We start from the raw sequence: 21,536 nt of genomic DNA on the forward strand, positions 1-21,536 counted from the left end.
AGTCGAAACTCTAGCGAACGACGAGACTGCATCGACCTCCGACGAGAGCGAAAACGATCCTCAAGCCCTGGCTCCTGAGGCTAGCTCTGAGAGCAAGGAGAACATTCCGCCATCGGACTACAACGCAACGACATTATTCGATCGTTTCGATTGTACCTCTTGTCTTCCACCTCTGCCGGCCCCAGAACCTCAAGACGTGACCTACATGGACGACACCTCGCTGCCGGACATCGACACGACGCCATCATATGAAAAGCCCTGGGTCGTGCTGTTCAGTAACGACAAAATTACGTACGTGAAGATTTGGAACCGATCAGAGAAGCCGGTTGACTACTAGACAACCTGAGGAATTACATTATCTCTTGACTACCTGGACATCCCCACCACTGTCTGCTGAAGCAAAAACGGCGTCCATAAACTCATGTCTCTGCACTGCGTCTGAAAAAGTTGGATACGCTCCACCGTCTGCAAAACTTTCGTAAAGACGCCCAATGTTTTGCGCGGCGAGCGGTAGATCCAAATTGGGCTGCAGCTCCACAACTTTAGTTGTACCTGTTGCGTAGTCCTTCAGTCTGACCTGATAATCCTCTGCCCCGAGATTAAGCATGATCGAGCTGCCCGTCAGTCGGATTTGGCCCTTGTCCCCGATAACATCCCACACAAGTCCTTCTCCTTCTTCAAACGCGTCACCACCTCGGAAGTTATACGTATACTTTAGGCCTGAGCTCATCACACCCTGTAAGCTTGCATAGTCGTCTGCAGTCTTTGGCACATTTGTTTCAACTGTCCGGTCTCCATCCAGAATGTTGACAAACGGCCATGTTGTCTTGAGCTGGCTCGAGACACTTGTTGGTTCGCCGAACAACTGGCTGATTGGGTCAAATGTATGGCCAACGTAGATTGTCAGCATGACCTGTCCTTTTGTACCTTGCGCAACACGATCTTTGAAGTATTTGTATCGCTGGACAATCTGTGTACCCGTCTCTCCCGTGGTCGCAGATCCTGATATCTGTGTGACAAGAGGTGTACCGATCTTGCCGCTGTCGATGAGGTCCCGCAGAGTTGCTTGGATATGCGAAACGCGCCCCTGCAATCCGATGATCGTGCGCACGCCTTTCTTTTCTGCCAGTGTCTCCAACTCTTTGGCCTCATCCGTTGAGACGCCAAGGGGCCACTCTACGTAGACGTCCTTGCCTGCTTCAATGGCGGGCTTGATGAGCTTGTAGTGCGAGAAAACTGCAACGGCGCACACCACAAGGTCAACGTCATCAGCTGCGCACATTGACTGCACGGAATCAAAGGCCTTGGCAGACTTGAATCCGTACTGTTGGATGGCTTGGCGGCTAGTCTGAATAGACGAATTGCAAATTGCGGTGACCTTGTACTTCGTGGTCGTCTGGAGATACGGTAGATGTGCGGTCGCTGCCCATCCACCGCTGGTAGAGAGCCCGATGATGCCGACACGGATGGGCTGCTTATGTGAGGCCATTTTCAAAGATCCTGAAAAGGTCGAAATGCTGTTGTGTAGTAAATTTCGATGAGGCTACCTCAATATTTTGAGCGGGAACAAATGCCAGATTTTGTACCTTTTGTTACTTGAGAGAAATGGCATCGATTTGTCCTGATAGAATGACCCCAATGACGTCGAGGTATTTCGACCCCAGTGACGTCCGATAATTTTGACCCCAACAATATTTACCCCATCGATGCACACACAGCCAGTATTTGACGCGGCAAGCCAAAATGAGTTACTATCGAGCGTGATTGAATAGCAGTAGTGCTGTAATTCGAGTTTGACCAATATGCGAGCCCAGCAGCTGCTTCATGCCGATGAGCAGGACGTGGCCTGTCGCAATTCGTTCATCCCTTTTCCTTGCTAAGGAGGCGCACCCAGACGAAAATCGGGGTCTCGGATGGGTTTTCCCTTATATAATGTTAATAGACAGATATGAGTACAGGCTTCACAGTGTCAATTCGTCTCGTTGTGCTTCAACAACAGGCGGCAGCACAGATGGCGGATGAGAGTCACGCGAGGAACGGCTTACTAATCGGCGCTGAGCGGGTGCTAACCGCTATGATTGGACACAGCTTCGAGCAACAAATCTTCGCCCCACTAGTAGCCATGCAACTTGTGTTCCGACGAATACGTTTTGATAATCGTCGTTATTGTGAAACCACACACTTTTGGGACGATTTCTGACATCGCGCTAAGGTTGCACCAAGTGCACTTTCTTACCATTCCAGTCGCGAGATGCCTCGGGGAAGACCTCGGAAACCCGTCTCTCCTTGTCGGTTCTGCCAACTCACTTTTAAGCGGGCGGAGCACCTCAGCCGACATGAGCGAACTCGCAAGTTCCAACACAAGGAGCGTGAGAGTCGTGCTGACGGGCCAAAAAAGACACCCAAGAAAAGCCCTTTAGATGTGGATGCGGACAGGCTTTTTCGCGAAAGTGAGGCAACCGGCATGTTCAACAGATTGATAACATAACTGAAGACGACATAGGGATTTGCTTGCGCGGCATACGAGACTCTCGCACGCCGGTGTCCAGGAAAGATGCCCAAACGATGTCGAGAACTCATTGATAGCAAACGGCTTACAAGAGCAGGAATTTCCAGCAATGAACGCACACGCGACAGTATCGAGGCCTGCGAGTCCGGGTCAATCTCAAGATAGTGTACAACCAGCTAATCCCAGACCTGGCTTCGCAGATATGACGACGAGCATATCAGACATCCCGCACGAGTCATCAGGCATTCATGGTCCGTCGTCAGCTCAATCGATCCCTGTCCCCGATAACATGCAGCGCGGCCATGAAGAACAAATCTTGACGGGTTTCACGAATCAAGTCCATGATCAATCTAACCCCATCGTTCCTCCACAGCATCTCGGGAATATTGCTCCTGGGGCATTTAATGATGTTGACTTCCTCTGGGACTGGGATCTTAGTGCGCATGATTTTCTGCCGGCGACTTTCTTTGATTCCGAGCAGCCCCTCTCAGACCTTTGGCGATTGGATATACCCCAGTACAACCTGTCCACGGCTCTGGATGGTCTCCCCGTGATGCAAGATGTTGGTGTTCAGCAGTCTGCAATTGCGCTACCGTTATACGAGCGACTACCACCTCTTGAGCCAGACTATGAGTTGCCCAACAACGAGAGGCTACCAATACAAGATCTTCGACCGAGCACTATGGCGGTTACACAGCCAAGTCCAGCCCCTACCTTGCCGTGGAACATCTCCATACAATCATACAAAAGTACTTGTGACGCATTCCTCCCATACGTGTGTCTTGTTGACGATACCTTCTCCTTCCCCTCCAGACGGACGCTCTCCCGCTTTCTTGAGGCATACTTTCAAGAGTTTCACCAACACTTCCCCTTCCTTCACGTACCAACGACGACAGTCAGCGCATTGGCGCCCGAGTTAGTGCTTGCCATGGCCGCTGCAGGAGGTTGTTATCGTTTCGAAGACAAGAAATGGCACTCTTTGTATGCTGCGTCGAAAGCCATAATCATGCACAAGATCAACGCCAGCGTGGTTGCCACAGGTCACAGCTTCCCTCCTCGCGTTATGGAGCCAGAGATCGATGGCTTGCAGCCAGAGACAATAACCGCACGTGTTATCGATTGTAATGCTTTGCAAACTATGCAGGCTCTTGCGATCAACACGGCTTTAGCGTCCTGGTCAGGCAAACCTATGACTCAAGAAGCGCTGATGCTTTCCAGTCAGCTAGCGATGCTTGTTCGAGAAGGTGGCATCTCGATAGATGACCAAATAGCCGAGGGAACCGAGTGGCTTGAATGGATACATCGCGAAGAACGCCGGCGCACCCTTTTTGTGGCTTATGTCTTGTTCAATATGCAGAGCATTGCTTTCAACGTCCCACCGGCGATCTGGAATCAAGATGTGTGCCTCTGCCTACCGCATTGCGGGTCTGAGTGGGAGGCAACAAATGCATCACAGTTCATGCGTCTGAGACGCATCTATGGTCATGATGAGCGGCTATTCAAGGTAGCGCTTGAAGAGATTCTACACGGTCGGAGCGTTCACACCATTGGGCCACTTTCCGCTTTTGGAAATTATGTCTTGATCGTTGGTCTGATTCAGCAAATCTTCCTCGAAAGGCACGTGTTGCGGTCGCTCTCTAGCAGAACACTGTCCCTGAGTTCCGAAAACTTGAAGTCCTACGAAGCAGCATTCATGTCATGGCACCAGTCATGGGAAGCAACTCAGGAGTCGTCCCTTGATCCGTCCTCGCCGAAGGGGCCTCTCGGCTTCGACGCAGCGGCTATCTTGTGGCTTGGCTACATTCGACTGAATGCCGATATGGGGCCTCACCGCAACCTGATGTCAAAGGACCCACAAATAATTGCGCGCGCGTTCGTTTCCAAGGACGTACTGCGCCTTACGCGTTCTTCACACCTTGATAGGGCTGTGCTTCAGTGCATTCATGCATTGTGCAGGCCCGTACGCATCGGAATACCCTTTGTTGCCCGGACACTGGCATCAAAGCGGAGTGTCCAGCACGCGCTCTGCAATCTTGAGTGTGCTTGCTTACTAAGTCGATGGCTTAACACCATTGCAGAATTCGTTGCTGAAGACGGCATCCAATCTTTACGAGAGGATGAGAGGAGTCTGCTTGGGATGGTTGCAGGTTTAATCAAAGAGACTGACTTCGCTAGCATTCTCGACCAAAACGAGGATGACGCAAGAACTATACGCCGTATGGCTGCGACCAGCGTCAGGCTGTGGGCTGGCGCTTTCAGCAGTTCACACGTATTTCGTATTATCGATGTTATTGGTACAACACTCACTATCATGGCTGACATGTTGGAAACGTCGTTGGAATGATCACATAGTATAATTCAGGCGCATGAACAGTATATCCATGTAAGATATAAGCACAACCCAATCCTTGAATCTGTTCGAGACCATTAGAGATTTTGACGGCCGGTTCGCACATGACATCTTAGAATGTTCCTGCTTGTAATGAGATAGGCCTGCAGTAACGGCTTCTATCATCATTGAGAGCAAAAGAGCCCTGAAAACATGCCATCAAGGAATTCGATCGCAAAATACTAGCGCGTCACGAATAAGACCTGCTGAGCGTATCTGGATCAGCCTTTGTGACGCTAACAAGTGTCAACAGAGCTTTCGACGCCCGACCTCTGTGCGGCGAAATCTGACATGGATCTGCATTTGAGAGCCCCATCTTGGTTAGTCTGATGTGTTCACCTACAATCTCTTCGTCATCGAACCCCTTTTGCTGGGGTAAGTGGTCGGGGTAGATATGGGGTAGATATTCGGGTCCATTTGTGGGGTGAAGGAGTGAATAACTATGCTTATACCGAAAGGACAGATTCGTTATAAGACCTAATCTTTCACTGGGAGCACATGTTTCCCACACATTTACGCCTTCATCCCATCACAGTCAATCAGCTTCAGTTGAAATTCTTCGCACCAAGAAGAGGTAAGAGTCAGAGCATAGATCAAGTTCGAACTCACGGTTGCTAATTCTCAATGGGAATGAACGCACAAATGCCCTCACAAAATATCAAAGCAGTGCTCACTAGCGACTATGCCGCAGTCCGCGAAGTAGTCGATAACTACGTCGCAGGACTCAAAGCTGGCGACTCGAAGCAGGTTGCGAAATCGTTCCACCACGACGCAACTATGTATGGCTTTGGCTCCGATGGCGTACTTCTCGGAGGACCAATCAGTAACCTGTCGTTGTTCATGGATACACACGGTGCCGCCCCCCACATCACCGCCCATAGCGACATCATTTCGATCACGCCAACAACAGCTGTAGTCAAGGTCGACATGGAGAGAGATGCTGCCGGCGTCAACTACACAGACAATCACACGCTCCTGAAACAAGACGGAAAGTGGTTGATAATCGCAAAAGTGTTTCATGCATGGGAGGCCTGAAAAGCTAAGATGGTACTCACGAAAGGGGCAGCCTTACATTGCAATTGCAAATCAAATGATCATAGCGCACCCTATATCTTCATAAATGTTGTTAAGATGTGCTCTACACTTACGCTAACATACACTATTCAGCTGGTTGATTTATCGAGCTGATCAATCCTTGAAATAGTCCGTGAGGTTGAAACAAACTCAGTCGAACGACCAGCCAATGGCCCGGAATCAACACCATCACAATATCAGGTGTTCTTATATCCTCACAGTCTCAACGCATAATGATGACTGCAAACGACCACGATCCCCGCTTCGTTGGATATCAACACTTCTTGAAGGCTGGACCATGAGATTGCTGAGGACACGTCGCGCAAATTGTCATGGGACCAGATGTACTGTGTTCGCCTCAGCAAGAATCATATCTAAGATGCACTTAAGAACTCAGTAGGTTGCATTGGAATGGGGGGTGACGTCAATCGTTCTCGCGGTAACAAACTAAGCTCGATCTGATGCCACATAGCGCCGGAAGACTTTTCGAGGTAACCCACGCTGCGTTCACTCGAAATCAGCCGTGTGGGACAGTTGCTCCACGTTGTATCACCATTCTATTCAGGAAGACTCCTTTTTGCAGCACATGAGTGGTTTTGATACGAACATGCTGTCGATATCTCTTTCCCTCCGACTCCTGGCCCGGCATCCCTACCATGGATGGATGCCGCCCATGTTGAAGCACGACAAGTGCGAACTATATCAATGAGTCTCCACTTGCCTTTGGTTGTTCGAAATAGCCCAACTCTTTCATTCCCGGACGTTGAGATGTGTTGTGTCGTTAGCGCGGTCTGTTGTGTGACTGTACCTACACAACTTCGGCTCTAACCGTTCATAAGGAGATCGGTGGACAGTCTATGCCCACGGTGTCAACCTGATTGCAGGTCATCAGTGCCGCAAAGGAGCTCCTTCACACCGCTAGTCCATGTTTGCAGCACCAAGGTCGCGGAGACAAACCGCACGCAACACCACATCGATAAATCACAAGACGGTTCCTGACCTCTTCATCTTATGAATGATCCGCACCCATTCGCCGCGCAGCCTGAATATCATCAGTATTACACATAGGAGAAAGGGAGGATCGTCAATGAGACGGACAACGTCCAGGTGGTATATGTACTACAACAGAGCACCGTGAGTCGTGAGCAATGAGTGCCTTTCAGGCGGTTCTGCATTCATGGCGCAGATAACCGAATTGCGCTTGTACCAGAACATATAGAAAAGGCGACATTATCGCAATAGTCAAGGGCGGACCGGTGCCACCGGTGTTGAGACAGATGCCTCAGGGTGTGGTTGATGAAAGCGCAACCTACGAGCAGATAGGAGATGCATACATCCCTGAAATCATTTTAGACGAAGTCGTGGAGAAACGGAGATTCGTATGGGGCCAAATTTTGTTGTTGTAGTTGCCGTCTTGGGAGTTCTTGCAATGACTGTTGGCCAAGTAATCCTTCTGTCTCATTGTACATGAGCTTCGGATCCACAATGACCGTAAGCACCAGTGGAGGCGTCAGATCTGGAATCATACTACTGTCTGCACGTGAGTATGGAGTCGCAATCTACGGAAACATCGCTGCACAATTTGTGGAGGCAAAGAAGTTTCATGTGGATCGCGGTGCTAGCAGTAGGACAATCTGCAGCCAACAACATTCAAGTACATAAGGTTGAATTAAAAGCTATCCTTCCACATACGACCCTAGGACGTCGAAAACAAGGCTTCCCGTTCGCTCAGCCCTATTCAAGCAACGTACCGGGGATTAGTAGTTAGGTGTGTGACAACTAGCGAACACCCGCTGTTTTTTTTTTATTTTCTTGTTCATACGACAACATCATCGTGAAAATTGAGCTTCTATTGCTCAAACACTACAGGTAATCAGGGAACTGTGGTTCCCATCTTTGTTTTTGGTTTCTCGGACACATCAATGCCTTCACTGATAGCACCGCCACCAGATCTCCCGCGCGGTCCGGTCACATCAACAGCGCACGAGTACCTACGAGCCTTTACAAAACAACTCGAATGGCCTTGTGACAGCCCTACTAGTATCGCACTTGAACCTGCAGATCTCGGCCGTACGCGACGTGTTCCGCTGACGGGCCGGCTTTCTCCCACCGTTGATCGCAAGGTCAAATTACGGCTATTAGATTGAGAGAGGCAGTGGAAGCGAACGAGACCCATTGCACATAATGGCCATGGATGTAAAAGGCACCCGGGTGCCTGGGTGCGTACTGTGTTTGCATCAGACACCACGAGATGGTGGACCGATATGCCATTGATGGCAGGTAGACAAGAAAGGGAGAAGAAACCGAGTCTCGAAGCGGTCATCCGTGAAGACTTCAAAGTGTAGGTCCAGCAACACTAACTCAGATCTCGGAAAGCATGGAGATCTGCACATGTAGTGGTATGCCTCGGCCCATGCGAGCGCAAGTGCCTCAGTGACATTGCAGGTTCCGGCAAATTGATCATTATCATAGCATCTTAAGTGTGATCTTCTCATACTTATTCACAAACAAAAGCCCGCATTTGTACAGACGGAACACGTGTTTGAATGTGGATAGCGCTATGTGGGATTCGTCTCGTAGATATGTCACGAGTACTCTTGATGGTCTCAATCCGAGTTCGATTTTGGAAGTGGTAACTCCGCAATTGCGCCCGGATTAGTTGGCGTCAACTTCATGAGTCCTTTAACATAGAACAGTTAGCGCTCGGCTCGCTGGCACGTCAAAGAAGGACCTTAACTGACTTGGACTAACACAATATTCATGCAGCGCTTCGTAGATTGCGCTGCGTGTAGAGCGGAGGACTGGGGCAAGGCCAGCCTCGGAGGTCGACGACATCGCGGCACTATATCCCACTAGGCTCTGAGGCAGTATTGCAGAGCGCAGCGACATTTTCATGCACTTGCGCGACTAGTGCCATCACCTTGTCATTCGTACACGCTCCAAGATGCGCAAGGCCGGATCATAGGCTGTATTTGTCGATGCGGTCGAACAATGCGACAACGGCGTCAATATCCGTATCGTCGCGTAGCCGGTGGCCAAATATCGATCGCTGCCAAAGATTCCACCGTGGATGTTCGTAACAAGTCGGCCAGAAGTGCCGATACGATGCGAGTTCCGGCAGATCGCAGACTCTGAACAATGTAGCTGCCTTGAGCACCACGCTAGAATCATAGTTAATGAGTGCTACTATCCTATGGACCCGCTGGGTACAGAAGTATCCGTGCTTTAGCGTAGAATGCAAGCAACGTATTCATCTAGGCCGTGACCGCCTGGCGTTCCATACAAGCAGGCGGGCAACATGTTGACGACTAATTGTTCATTGATCTTAAAGACAGCTCTATTACAGATACCTCATCTAGAGACAAATCATCTAGTGAGGATTTCTGGTTGGGAAGATAAATCAGAACTGAATTTCGATATTTACGGACAAGATGCTAAAGATACCTGAGGCTGATTTAGGTGGTTTACATCTAATGGGAGGTAGGAAAGATCTTCTGTCAGTGAGTATAGACTAGTTGTTCCTCTGCTTCAATCTTCACAATGTCAGCTATTGGAACACTCGATGGCGATAGCTCGCCCTGAGATGGATTCGTCTTAACTCTCTCTAAGGATGCGCACATCGTTCCCTTGATAGAGATCGCCTGTGGCTTCTCTTCTCCTTGTTCTACTTTGCAAATTGGAAAAAGACTCTGCTCGCCGGAATTTGGTGAAGGCGATGGCTTTGGTAGATCTTTGACGATTGCCGGCATCGCTGCTTCCTTTGCGGCTGTCGCCTCCTTTGTGGATCGAGTGGTCTCAGCGAGCGCTGTATCTTTTGCGGCGGTCGTCTTGTAGTGTTCCAACAGTCTTTTCGAAGTAATGGCCTCGCCGTCCAATTTCATGACATCTATAACGTTTTTCCAATCGTCCTTTAGCGATCCGTTTAGCTCGTACGGATCGGACTCCATGAAAAGCTGTGCCCACATGCTCACCACCTGTTCCGCTCTTTCAGGGCTCACTTCGAACCACTCCTGATGACGTATCTCTCCTTTTCCTTTCTCCAAACAACCTCGGCAAGGCCGCTCTCGACGCCATTCTTTGATCAGCTCAAAATGCGTGAGCGTCTCAACACGCTGCGCATGCGGAACTCCAGTCACCCTGAACACTTCATTTGGTTTATATCCGCATTCTGACCATTCTGCTAGACGAGTGTTGACGGATCTAGACGTCCAGCCAATTTTGACATAACCAGGGGAGGATTCGCGATTGTATATATAGACCGACCCTGTTTGAAAGTCTCGCCTATTATCTCCCTTACTCAAATCCGCACAAAATCTCCATGCAACAGTATCTTCAGATGTTGGCTCTTTTATATGAGGATGGAATTCTGCCAACAAGAAACGTTCGGCTTGGCTCCTTAGTTGTGCGAGGGAATCGTCGATAGCGGAAGAACGAAGATTGTATCGTTTTTGTGCCCCTGAAGGCTCTGAAATAGGTGACGTAGTACTTGGTGTGGTTGTCGAAGGGACATGTGGAAGTGATGATGAACTTGCGTCTCTTTGCAACGGATTTGGTCTGACAATAGACGCATCTGGGCCATCGAAAAGGGTAGATGATGGACTAGACAAAGGTGTTTTGACTGTAGTAGCTGAATTGATAGGCGACAAAGTAGATGTTCTGCATGAGCTTGGGACTACACTTTCAGCGCGCAGCGTCCGCTTGGCTAATATAAGGGTGGTATCCTGGGCCGAAGGCCTTGAGGCATCTTCCAAGGATTTCTGCATCATTATCTCATCTAGCCATCGTACTACTAATGGAATTAGAAGTGGGCTGGATAAGACAAGATCCCGATGCCCCGCTTTGGCACAACAGTTGGACCGAATATACTCCTGAATATCCTCAACAGGAACATTTGCTGACTCGCTTTCGATGATGTTCCGATGCAATTCGATTGCCCGCTTATTGTCGGAACGGTAAAACTTGCATCGTCGGTCTTCCCGGAGAGACTTTACGAAATATATACATTTTCCCTGCTCATTCGGGGTGATGTCGTGGAAGCTAACGAAAAATTCTACACCTGGGTCTGGTACAGCCATTTCGAAGTGAGAGTAGAACAGCCATTGTGCAAGGGGGGAATGAACGAGCTATATGGACACCAGTAAGTGAAGACGAAGGCGCAAGAGAGGGAATTGTGACCAACTCTCGACTTATTTTTAGAAACCGACTGCGGTTTAAGCGCCAGCGGCTTTTCGCTGGCCAGTAAGATTCTTCCTCTCGACCGGGTATAGCGAGCCTTATTGTGTCCGTGCGCGCGACGTCCGGAGTCGCGCAATGCCCACCCCGAGCCTGCGCGCAGAAGATGTCTATCGTGCGGCTCAACGGGACAAGGAAGATGCAGATAGCCCCGCAGTTAGCGTATGAAGTCATGCAGGTGCGCCCATAGTGGTCCGTCTTATAGATGTCTATGGTGAGCATGGAGAGATAGATATAAGCAGCCGTGTGCTACGGTACCGCGGCTGCTGCACATATCACGGACTGTAGAAGAAAACGATCATGCGGAAGAGCTGGTTAAATGGCATTTGAGTGTAGTGGAGACGGGTCAGTTGTGGTGGATGACGCTGATGATACAGGTACTGTGTGGGTTGTGCATTCGCCGGACATCGTCCACCACCTACTGGAGAGGAAGCAAGTCCTGACCGTGTACACCACGCGCAAGCCCGGGGAGGGTAATTTGACACGCGCTGATGTTCTACAGCTCAGAGCAACGGGCGGGAATACGCAAGGCTGCAACGCAGGAGAGAAGGCGGGACTGTGCTGGTGAGTTGATCGTTGTTTGGACGTCAATAAGAGGACGCGAGAAGCTATGGCGTGGCTGGAGAGATCTTGTAGTCCCTGAAGCATGTCGGACGGTGACACGAAGCTATCTTCCTCCCAACACAAGCTTGCAGGAATGTACGGAGCAGACAACGATTGCAGAAGGCGGTCGAGCTGCTGGAGCACGTTGTGAATGTGCAAGAAAAGACGCTGTCGTCAGAGCACCCTGGTGTCGCAGTACGAGCCAAATGCAATGCTCTTTGCCAACTTTGTCCACGCCTCCATGGATTGGCCTCTGAAACTGGTTACGATCTGACGTCTTCAAAGGAGCGAAGGGCCTATGGTTCCACGGCTGGAGCTTTTCAAAGGTGTAAGAGGGAACGGCTCGTGTTATCTGACCCAAGTCTTTATTCTCATAACGGAGATTTTCTACTTCTGGGACTTGCTCTGCAACAAAGCCACTAAGGCATCAGAAAAAGCTTCGGGTTCGTACATGTATGAGATATGACCTCCAGTGAGCCGTTCCACCTCCTTACCAAGCATGTGAGCAAGCAGCGCAATCGGCCCAACACCAGGCCCATCTCCAGACAAGCTCCCAGCGGCCGGGACATACTTCGTCCTCTCGGCCTTGATACGCTCCACATCTAGCAGAGCCGAAGTGTACTGACGTAACTCAAACTCAAACCAGAACATAGAGTTTGCGCGGATCTCGTCTCCCCGCGTGGGATCCATGCAGAATCTCATCCGTGCGCCTTCCTCGCCTGTAGATAAGCCGCCAGAGAAGACTTCCATTGCTGCCTGCACGCCCTGCTCGCGATATAGACTGTATATGCGTTCGATGAGGCCGGCGGCTTGAGTACGGGACTCTTCAGGCAGTAGCGCAAATGCTGGAGGCTCATGTGCGACAAGCGTGTGCACTCGATCCGGGTGTTGAATCAGGAGCTGCGTAGCGACGATCGCACCGGAGGATGTGCCAAAGACGGCAGCAGGCTCAGTGGACAGGTGAGAGATTAAGGCGCCGGCATCGTCGGCATCTGTCGCGAGCCGGTTCTTGAGGTCTTGTGCGCCAATGTGCTGGCTCTGAGAATATCCTCGGCGGTCGTAGCACACCACTCTAAAGCTGCGCGAAAGAAATTTGGCTGCATCGTGGAAGACAGCCCCACGGCCATCTGCACCGGGAATGCAGAGCAGCAACGGCCCGGTACCGAAGGTGTCGTAGTGCAATTTAGCATTTGGAAGGTCGAGGAAAGGCATTGTTGGGAGGTGGGCCACGGATAGGAAAGATAGGCACTGAGGTTACAGAAGTGGTAATTTGTTTTGGTGCTGCGTGAGTGCAACGGGGTGCGCAAAGCATAGGCATATAAACCTAAGAGGATCGGGGAGATTGACTAATACTCGGGGAGATCGGGATGTCCGCGACAGGTACCATAACGGCCTGAACCCAGTTCGCCCATGTCTATAATACAGTAAAGCTTGATAAAACATTTTCTTCGGTTCTTCCGAATGGTAGCTGACATTGTAATTCCTCGGTGCTGCCGGATGACGAAGTTTAGTTCCGATCCCGATCCCGATCTCCGCGGCTTGGCACGCTAGTCCACGAACCCCGGGAAAACTCAACTCGATCCCCTCCACATATTCCATACTCAGCTCGCCAAGTGTCAGACCTAATTTTGGCGTAACCATGCAGCCCCACAGGCGTCGTAAGACGTTGCTGGCTTGTAATCAATGTCGAGACCGTAAGACCCGTTGTAGTGGAGACCGCCCTCTGTGCAGATCATGTCAAGACAGACAATTGCAATGTCGATACGAACAGGCTTTGAACCGAAGCTCTCCGTAGGTCAATATAAATTCATGTAATTCTGCCAGTTCGGCATCTAAGATCTTCCAAGGTTGTACAATGATACCGAGCGTCGCTTGAGATCGCTCGAACGACACAACGCTCGCACAGATCGTTCTGGCCTCTACCCTACACAGCAGCCGCACCCTCCGGATGTTAGGCAGAATGCCTTGTATCAGCTTCGTAGTACACAGACAGAGATGATTGGTCGAACGCTGCAAGATGGCATCACCAGCCGGACAGCCCATGGAGATGCTTCAACAGATTCCTTTCTGAGCCGAGTCAGCTCGATTGCGAACGTACGCGAGCATGAAACAGACCCAGGGATCACATCCTCATCACACAGCGGGACTTTCGATTGGTCGCCACAGCTATGCAATCCACCAGCCATGACTGACGCCACATCAGACATGGACGTTGATGTTGTCCTGATGGAAATCTTCTGGAAGAACATCCATCCGATATTTCCCCTGCTGCACCGGCCGAGTTTCCTCCAAAGATATGAACTGCACTGCGAGCCGCAAAGAGCCGAGGCCCAAATCGACTATCAAGATAACGATACCTTCCAAGCGATTCTGAACATTGTACTTGCCCTCGGCGTCCAATACGACAAACGACTCCCTTTCAAACAGCGTGTCAAAACAGCAGACGAATTCTACCAGAGATCGCTGGGTTATGTGTCTTCCAACGCCATCGATCATCCTACACGTGCGCATGTCCAATTGTTCCTACTCACGGCTGTCTACCTGCATGCCACCGCACATGCGAACCGCTGTTGGGACATGGTTGGTGCTGGGCTTCGCGTGGCGATAGGGCTGGGTTTGTTCCGAGAAGGCGGCTCGTTTCACGGTAAGGAATCTCAACTGAAACGGGAAATGAGGCGCAGAATCTGGTACTGCTGCGTGGTCTTGGACAAGTAAGTGCTTCGACCCTAAGCTTACTCGCATCGGTAGTTGCTAAACAAGACATGTAGACTTTCTGCGGCGACGTTCGGGCGGCCTACAACCCTACCCAGATCGTGGGAGACAACGCGGCCCAAAGCAATTGATGACGAGTTTCTCCAACATGCAGGCGAAGGTTCCCAGCCGCCAGGTCTTCCTTCATATCTCGAGGGTTTCGTTTACACTATCGACCTCTTTGAAATCCTCGACGACGTTCTAGCCGTGACTCACAACCTGCACGACGACGAACCCGGTGGTGATCACAGGGACCGGGCAAGGAAGCCTGTACTCAGACTGGTTGACACCTTGTCGCTGAACTCCCGGCTTGAAGATCTGGCGGAGAACATACCAGATCGCCTCAAGTTGGCCTACACGAACGAGAGTGTACTACCCCGATCAAGGGACATGTTTTCCGTGCAGGCCCAGGTCCTGCATTGCAGGTTGGTGCACATCAAATTTGAAGACGCGATGTCAACTAATCAATGTTGAGAATACACTACGTTCGCCTCCTCATCCTGCGACCATGGTTACTCGAAGGAAAATGTTTTACTTCTACATCGCTTGGCGCAAGCACTCTCCAAGAGATTCGAAGCCTGTGTATCGTGTCCGCGCAGCAGACTATTGACATCATCTACGAGGCCGAGACACGTGCTCCGAAAACATCTAGTTGGCACGCGGTGTACTGTAAGGAACCCCTCAAAATGAGATTCTCGAGTAATTGACCGCTTCCGCAGTTCTCTACGCCGCTGCTAGCATTCTTCTTGCAGCTGCTCTCCTTCCCAAAGCCAGCGGGGGCATTGACCTATCTCACGAACCATACCAGACGTCCTGGCACAAAGCCTTACAGATGCTGAGGAACAATGAAGTGCAGCTGCAAGCGTGCGTAAAAGCTGTGAGCTTGCTCGAGAGCTGCCAGGAGAAGCTCCGATCTGAAGTCATCAACAGAGTTTCAGAAGGTAGTTCCTCTTTCCTCTTACCACGAACTTGAGGTGTGAAAGCGTGCTGACTTTTCCCAAACTAAACAGGACCGTTACCACAAGATGCTGAGGCTGAAGGATTGATCAACACGGGAATCGATATCGATTGGGCATTTGATTTTGAGAGTGTTGAATTTCTCAGGCCGGATTTCCTTTGAACCTCGAGTTGGTATGTTAAATCTAGACCTACGAGACACGCCGGCCTCTATATGCGTATGTTTTTGCAGAATGGTCTCAAGAGCGCTTCATGCGACGGCTGACGTACAAACACTCCAGTCACTGCGTCCTGTCATGTCTTACGGGCAAATGGGGCAACGGCGCGGCCTCTGGGCTGGAACAAACAATCTAATCTTTAATACTAGTTTACTACTACAACGACGTCTCCTCCACTGCTGCTTGTACAGACTCCAGTCGCGTCCCCCATACATTCTCTACGTGCCGTGCATTGAATTTCCCTCTAAACGCCTTGCTAGCGACTGCGGAGGACGTCCAAGAGCCTGTAGCAAGCGACAAGAAGGTCATACTCGCTGATGCGGCACAGCTCATCAGGCGGGCATCTCGCCACGTCACGGATCCCATGACAAGAAGCTTAACTATCGCACTTGTAGACACAACAAAAATCTACCACACCATCTATCCCGTGAAGCCAGCAAGGGCTTTGATTGTATGTGATTGAGACAGCTGCCGGGATGTATGTAGGAGAAAAGGCGACATGGCCATCTGTACGGTCTGGGTGGAGTATAGGTCGCGGCACGGACCGTATCGACGGCGCAGGTGCAGATACGTGCAGTGTGAATACGTGCGCATGATAGTCCTTAGCGCTCGCTGAGCGAGAAACAGCGGCGAGACATTGTTTGTAAGGTACAGACACAGACGACCGAGCTCTGAGCACACGGTCCGTCGCAAATGGACGTGTCGACTTGGGTTGAGTTTGTTTTGGGAGATGCCGCAGCAGTTGCGCAGGTACCGAAAGCAGCAGCATAGACCGGCAAGTATAGTTATGCTGGTGGAGATGGGTCGCTTGCAACGTTACTAGTCATGGCAGTCAGACGCGTGTTGGCTCGCACTAGTGTCAGTGGGTCCAAACATTCTCGCTGACGTAAGGCAACCAAGGCGGCAGGCGGCATCATCCGCATCGTGGGGAGTTGGCCAACCGTCAATAATCGGGGCGTACAATCACCACCATGGAGTGCTCACGTATCGTCGTTAATAGCTGGAGACACTACTCGTCAAATTTGAGATTCATCACGTGCCAGCGGACTCACTGACGCCAGCGCTCGTGTCTGCCACTCACATCCTCAATATCAATCACTCACGACGAGCTTACATACTATACATTTCTACCAGGCGCACCCAACGAAGCTCGAAGCACTTTGTACGTCAGCAACTTCGACAAAGCGCGTGCGACACGGCGTGTACCAGCTGGACCAAGCTTGGAAGAACCCTAAGCTCTTGCCCAACATCGGTTCATCCTTCACATCGCGACTTTGCACCTGGATTTGGAGTTGACGCCTGCCATGCAGTCGGTCGTAATCTTCGTGCGCATAAGACATCTATCGACCACTTTCCGACCTCCTACTACAACATGCTCGCAAACATGGCCGTTTCGTCCGACAAGCTCATCACAGGACCAGTACTCCAACCAAATCTGTGGAGGAATTACAGCCTCACATATCGTCTTTCGGTGGACAGTGTACAACATCACGGTCAGGACTCACGAAACTCTCCATCGCGGGATCTCCATCTATCAACGGACATCTTCAAAGCCCAGTAGCCCGGTTTGCTGTTTCAGCACTTCATGAGATGGAGACAAACTCAAAGTCGGGCACGATACCCGTCCTCAGCTGAGACCTGGGAAACTTTTCACCAAGGATGGAACGTTCTCCATAGATCTCCTGTACCGATTAAGATTCCGCAGATGGTTTATCCGCGCTCCTTCCATGCCATGGTCAAGTGACTTCCAATGCGCGGAGCCCCATATCCCGGCCCTAAAGCCATTCACCGGCCGGCCTGTCAAACTCTCCGGCACGTTCACTGGCTTTTCACTTGCCTTCCACTGTGCTCTGATTTTACACATAAGGACCACTCGCCAGCGGCCTCTCTGCGTCAACCACAAGCGGCACCGCGACGCCACCATGGAGTCTACGACGCCTGCTTTCAACAACGCCACAGCTCCAAACGCATCAGCGCCTGCCCAGTCGTCCAGCTCTGCGGGCTAGAAACGTAAGTACGAAGATCTCATGGGTGATGACACCCCAGTTGGCCCCATGGCAAGCCGGAGGAAATTATCAGTACATGAGTGGTTCGAGCAACACAGAAAGGGTAAGACTAAACATGCTCTTATGCTTGCGGCCAAAGGGTAGGTTCCTGGGCTAAGCACGCCTGCTTTTAAGGTTGTGTCTGGACAGTCGGCGATGTCATATGCGCGTGAGTCGGCGCCCGCATCTGACACATCGGTGCCCACGTCGGACGTGAACATGACGGACGCGCCTCCGGCCGAGCTGACATCGGTCGAGGAGCCCACGCTGGAAGCGCCTGTTCTAGCGCCCGTGTCTGTGCAGTCCGCACCTGCATCCGGACAGTCCGACTATGGTACTCGGTTTGCATCTAAACAGTCTGCGTTCACGTCGGAAACATCCAAGTTTAAGCTTGCATCTAGAGAGCTTGTGGAAAAGTCTGAAGCGCCTCCACAACTGGCCCATGAGACTGCCGAGAACAACGAAGAGCCCATCCCAACTAATAAAGAACCTGGAACCAGCAACGAGGAGAACACGCTTGATAACGATGTGGCAGAGTTTATTAAAAAGGCATCTCGTTACGTTCGCAACGCCCAGGACAAGAAGCTTGACCATGATGCTCACACACGCAACAACAAGCGGTTGGACGCTTTGTTTCTCTATGCGGTCAAGGACCTCCGCAAGCGCACCTTTGCCGCCATCTGGAACATGGGTTAGACGGAAATTGGCTGCGACGGCGTTGCACGCTCGCTCAACGCGCAGGACCTGACTGTTGACACCAGCAAGATCCGTGAGTGCACCAACATGCAGACTAGTTCCAAGCTGACATCGCCAGTGTCTGACTGTAACGCGGCCATCCGCTGCTTCAACAAGATCGGCCGCAAGCAGATCCAGCGCCAGATCTTGCGCGAGGCCGTCGTCGACTACACCAAGGCAGGTCGGGGCAAGGGCAAGCAGCACTATCGCTTGTCTGGCACGCAGCGCAACTTCGCTGTACTTCCGGATGGCCACTACTGCCCCCACAACGACTGTCGCAAGAACGACATCGCGTACAAGACCGAAGCCAGCCTCAAGCGCCACTGTCGCGACGTGCACCATTGGCCACAGTGAGGTGTTTGTGCGTCTGGGTCGGAAGACTGCGGCTGTGGAAAGTATGCACATGCCTGAGAGTGGCATGCAGCTACCGAGCGTAGAGACTGCAGCGGACTCAAAGCGCATGATACATGGCAAAAATGTTGATATAGTGGAGCAACATGTCCACTGCATTATATTCAAAGGCAGAACTTGTATCAATCTACATGCGATCGAACATACGAAGAAGCCTCAGGTGCGTGCACACAGATGTCGACACTACTACCATTCGGCTAAGCCTTGCCTGGGTGCAGACAAGCAGACCAGGCAAGCGATGCCATGACGTCGATCAGGGCAGAGGAGAAGATGTGATATGTGGAAATGTGCAAGAGATGGGCATCCACAGCGCTGAGACGCAACCAAGCACTGCACAAGTGCAGGGCACACATTATGTGCACGAACATGGCGCTATTTTGCGACCAGCATGCTGAAGTGCAGCTTCCCAGAGAGCAGAATCAGGCGAAAGTTGACACTCAGATGTGTTGTTCTTCGTCTACGGCATGCTATCGTCTTGTTCCGACGTTCTACACTCAATGTCTGCACAGAAGACGTGTGGTATCCCGGCATCGCCCACCCACACACACTATAAGTCGAGCTTCCCTCCTACCACACCTCTCCTCCTCTGTCTCGCGTGCAGGGAACTCGCGGGGAATCGTGTGGGTAGGTAGGCGAGCTTGGTCATGTAATCAACGACTACTACCATCGCGGCGGAGTTCGAGCTCGTAGGTTGTTTCGACGGACACGATGTCAATTGTCGCATGTGTGCGTTGTTTGGCGGTCGCGACCTGGCCGTGGCCTATCGATCGACTTGTTTGTTGTTGTGCACTCGTACGTGGAGACGTGGGTTGACTGCTTGCGAGGTGTTCGAAAAGCTGCTGAGCCTTTGGGAAAACTGGCAAAACCGACCGAGGTTTTTGAGGCAGCTGCATCGAGCGCGCGTCAACATGTCCATAACGCTAGCTTGCTCTCTCACTCAATCACTCTTACGCGGACGCATTATAGACGGAGAACTCGCCTGCACGACTTTGAGGCGGCTAGACGGCTGGATGGTTGAGGCGGCTGGAAGGTTCAGCGCGAGGCTGCGGGGCTGGCAGACTCACGCGCCGACGACAACGACAACAACATCAACGCATGCCACTTTGCCGCACTATCTGTACGCGTTGCGCCTGATATATAGTGACGCTTCTCGTTTCAACAATTATAGCGTTTGATGACGGCTCGGCTGGAAGTCGTTGTCTACTCGCCGCGCGACGTTTGTCAAGTTATGAACACAACTGATCTACACACTCGAATAGTTCAACAACGACGTGTTATACCCCGACTTCTCATCGCTCATTCCATAGCACTCGATCTGGTAAACAATCGCGCAACGAGAAATTTTGCGTTAGGTGATGCGTCAGGCGATGCTGCTGCCGTTGGCATGCAGTGCACCCCTACTACACCTACCACCTCATCCAGAGTCAAACCACGACAGCAACATCGACTCCTGTCTCGCATTCTCCGCTCCGCGACAGTCTCATCTGCTCATCACTATACGTCTTTCCAAGTCAGCAGACGACCAACCTGCGACGTCTGGTGGAGGCTCCTCGGCTGTACCCTCGCCCGTGCCGTCTCGTTTACGATCTGTGGATCGCGACCCAAGCCCTCAAGTAAGGGACCGGCCGTCCGTCTCGACTAGGAAGGAGATGAGGTAATATGGCAGCCGTAGTGTCCTCAGATCACGTCAGCTACGAGGCAGTCTAAGTCCTGAACATTCTACACTGCTGTCTGAGTTTCAACACTTTACGACCTTTTCGTCTGGCCCGGATATCTCCTAATATCCGGGGACGCTCATCCCGGGCCGGGGGACTGGTGCCTGGGAGCCGATCAGGGCGACTCCGTCTCAACCCGTTTGCCATGTCACGCCCACGGACTGTTTCAGTTGCACGGCGTGGCGGATCTGCATGGTTTAGCACCCGTGGACCTGATTAGTAGTGTTGCAGGGCCACAGACACGGGATCGTTTATTTGCGTCACGTCGGCTGGCGAGCCCCGCGATCACCGCGCCACGGCTGTGAGACGCGTGAGACACCAAAAACAATCAGACATCTTGTGCAGCGGTGAATACACACCCTCTACGTGTAACTCTCCACCGGCCTATCGTGACTTGTGCAAGACAGGGCGATATGTAGCGGACCCGAAGCCATGCGCGGAGAGAAGTGGCACAAGCATGGACCAAAGTAACACATCGCCAGGGGTGTTGCTTTTGTTTTGGCAGCCGACTTTGCTCAGGTCAGAACCTAGCGTCCTTCAAATAACAGGAAGATGTGAGCAACTCTACAATATCCTCCAACTTCGCCTCAAGACAATTCCTTAATAGGAAAGTAGAGTCATCTGTGAGTTTCTGTCACCCAGCGTGGGTGAGTCTGCCTCCATGCAGTGTTTCGACGCTGCATATGGTTGTGGACCTGCAAACGGCGAGGCGACAGGCACGGGTTGCACGAAGCTTCCGGTATTCGGGGAGCTCGAAGCGGTGGAGTAGGTCAGGGGTACTTGGTTGGCCATTGATGCTGGCTGAAGACATCTTTGTCACTTCTTCGCCAGATGCCAGCATCCGCAACGCACACTTCTTGTACGAAACGAAGCCGACGCGTAACAATCTCTGCGACT

General features: G+C 51.4%; 7 protein-coding genes across 7 annotated transcripts; 4 read left to right on the plus strand and 3 right to left on the minus strand.

Moving 5' to 3' along the window:
- Positions 1–346: 346 nt before the first annotated feature.
- Positions 347–1,719, minus strand: C7974DRAFT_75267 (uncharacterized protein). The gene has a single exon (XM_046147218.1). It carries the CDS (start codon positions 1,487–1,489, stop codon positions 356–358), a length of 1,134 nt encoding a protein of 377 aa, XP_045991732.1. The 5' UTR covers positions 1,490–1,719; the 3' UTR covers positions 347–355.
- Positions 1,720–1,975: 256 nt separating this feature from the next.
- C7974DRAFT_405086 (uncharacterized protein) lies at positions 1,976–4,932 on the plus strand. Its single transcript, XM_046143015.1, has 3 exons — positions 1,976–2,348; positions 2,399–2,450; positions 2,504–4,932. The coding sequence occupies exons 1-3, from the start codon at positions 2,252–2,254 to the stop codon at positions 4,851–4,853; spliced, it is 2,499 nt and encodes an 832-aa protein (XP_045991733.1). The 5' UTR covers positions 1,976–2,251; the 3' UTR covers positions 4,854–4,932.
- Positions 4,933–5,662: 730 nt separating this feature from the next.
- C7974DRAFT_405087 (uncharacterized protein) lies at positions 5,663–5,953 on the plus strand. Its single transcript, XM_046143016.1, has one exon. The coding sequence runs from the start codon at positions 5,676–5,678 to the stop codon at positions 5,931–5,933; it is 258 nt and encodes an 85-aa protein (XP_045991734.1). The 5' UTR covers positions 5,663–5,675; the 3' UTR covers positions 5,934–5,953.
- A 3,327-nt stretch (positions 5,954–9,280) lies between these two features.
- On the minus strand, positions 9,281–11,290 carry C7974DRAFT_405088 (T5orf172 domain-containing protein). Its single transcript, XM_046143017.1, has one exon. It carries the CDS (start codon positions 11,045–11,047, stop codon positions 9,470–9,472), a length of 1,578 nt encoding a protein of 525 aa, XP_045991735.1. The 5' UTR covers positions 11,048–11,290; the 3' UTR covers positions 9,281–9,469.
- Positions 11,291–12,129: 839 nt separating this feature from the next.
- C7974DRAFT_75310 (Alpha/Beta hydrolase protein) lies at positions 12,130–13,271 on the minus strand. Its single transcript, XM_046147219.1, has one exon. The coding sequence runs from the start codon at positions 13,017–13,019 to the stop codon at positions 12,195–12,197; it is 825 nt and encodes a 274-aa protein (XP_045991736.1). The 5' UTR covers positions 13,020–13,271; the 3' UTR covers positions 12,130–12,194.
- A 175-nt stretch (positions 13,272–13,446) lies between these two features.
- On the plus strand, positions 13,447–15,531 carry C7974DRAFT_322125 (fungal-specific transcription factor domain-containing protein; the record flags this gene model as incomplete). The annotated part of the gene is made up of 5 exons (XM_046138836.1): positions 13,447–13,598; positions 13,685–14,518; positions 14,576–14,983; positions 15,034–15,227; positions 15,278–15,531. The coding sequence occupies 5 exons, from the start codon at positions 13,447–13,449 to the stop codon at positions 15,529–15,531; spliced, it is 1,842 nt and encodes a 613-aa protein (XP_045991737.1).
- A 2,403-nt stretch (positions 15,532–17,934) lies between these two features.
- Positions 17,935–18,867, plus strand: C7974DRAFT_418154 (uncharacterized protein; the record flags this gene model as incomplete). Its single annotated transcript, XM_046144133.1, has 2 exons — positions 17,935–18,469; positions 18,593–18,867. The coding sequence occupies 2 exons, from the start codon at positions 17,935–17,937 to the stop codon at positions 18,865–18,867; spliced, it is 810 nt and encodes a 269-aa protein (XP_045991738.1).
- Positions 18,868–21,536: the final 2,669 nt, after the last annotated feature.

This window comes from Boeremia exigua (assembly GCF_020726555.1).
Source record: "Boeremia exigua strain MPI-SDFR-AT-0100 chromosome Unknown C7974scaffold_14, whole genome shotgun sequence".
Taxonomy (NCBI): domain Eukaryota; kingdom Fungi; phylum Ascomycota; class Dothideomycetes; order Pleosporales; family Didymellaceae; genus Boeremia; species Boeremia exigua.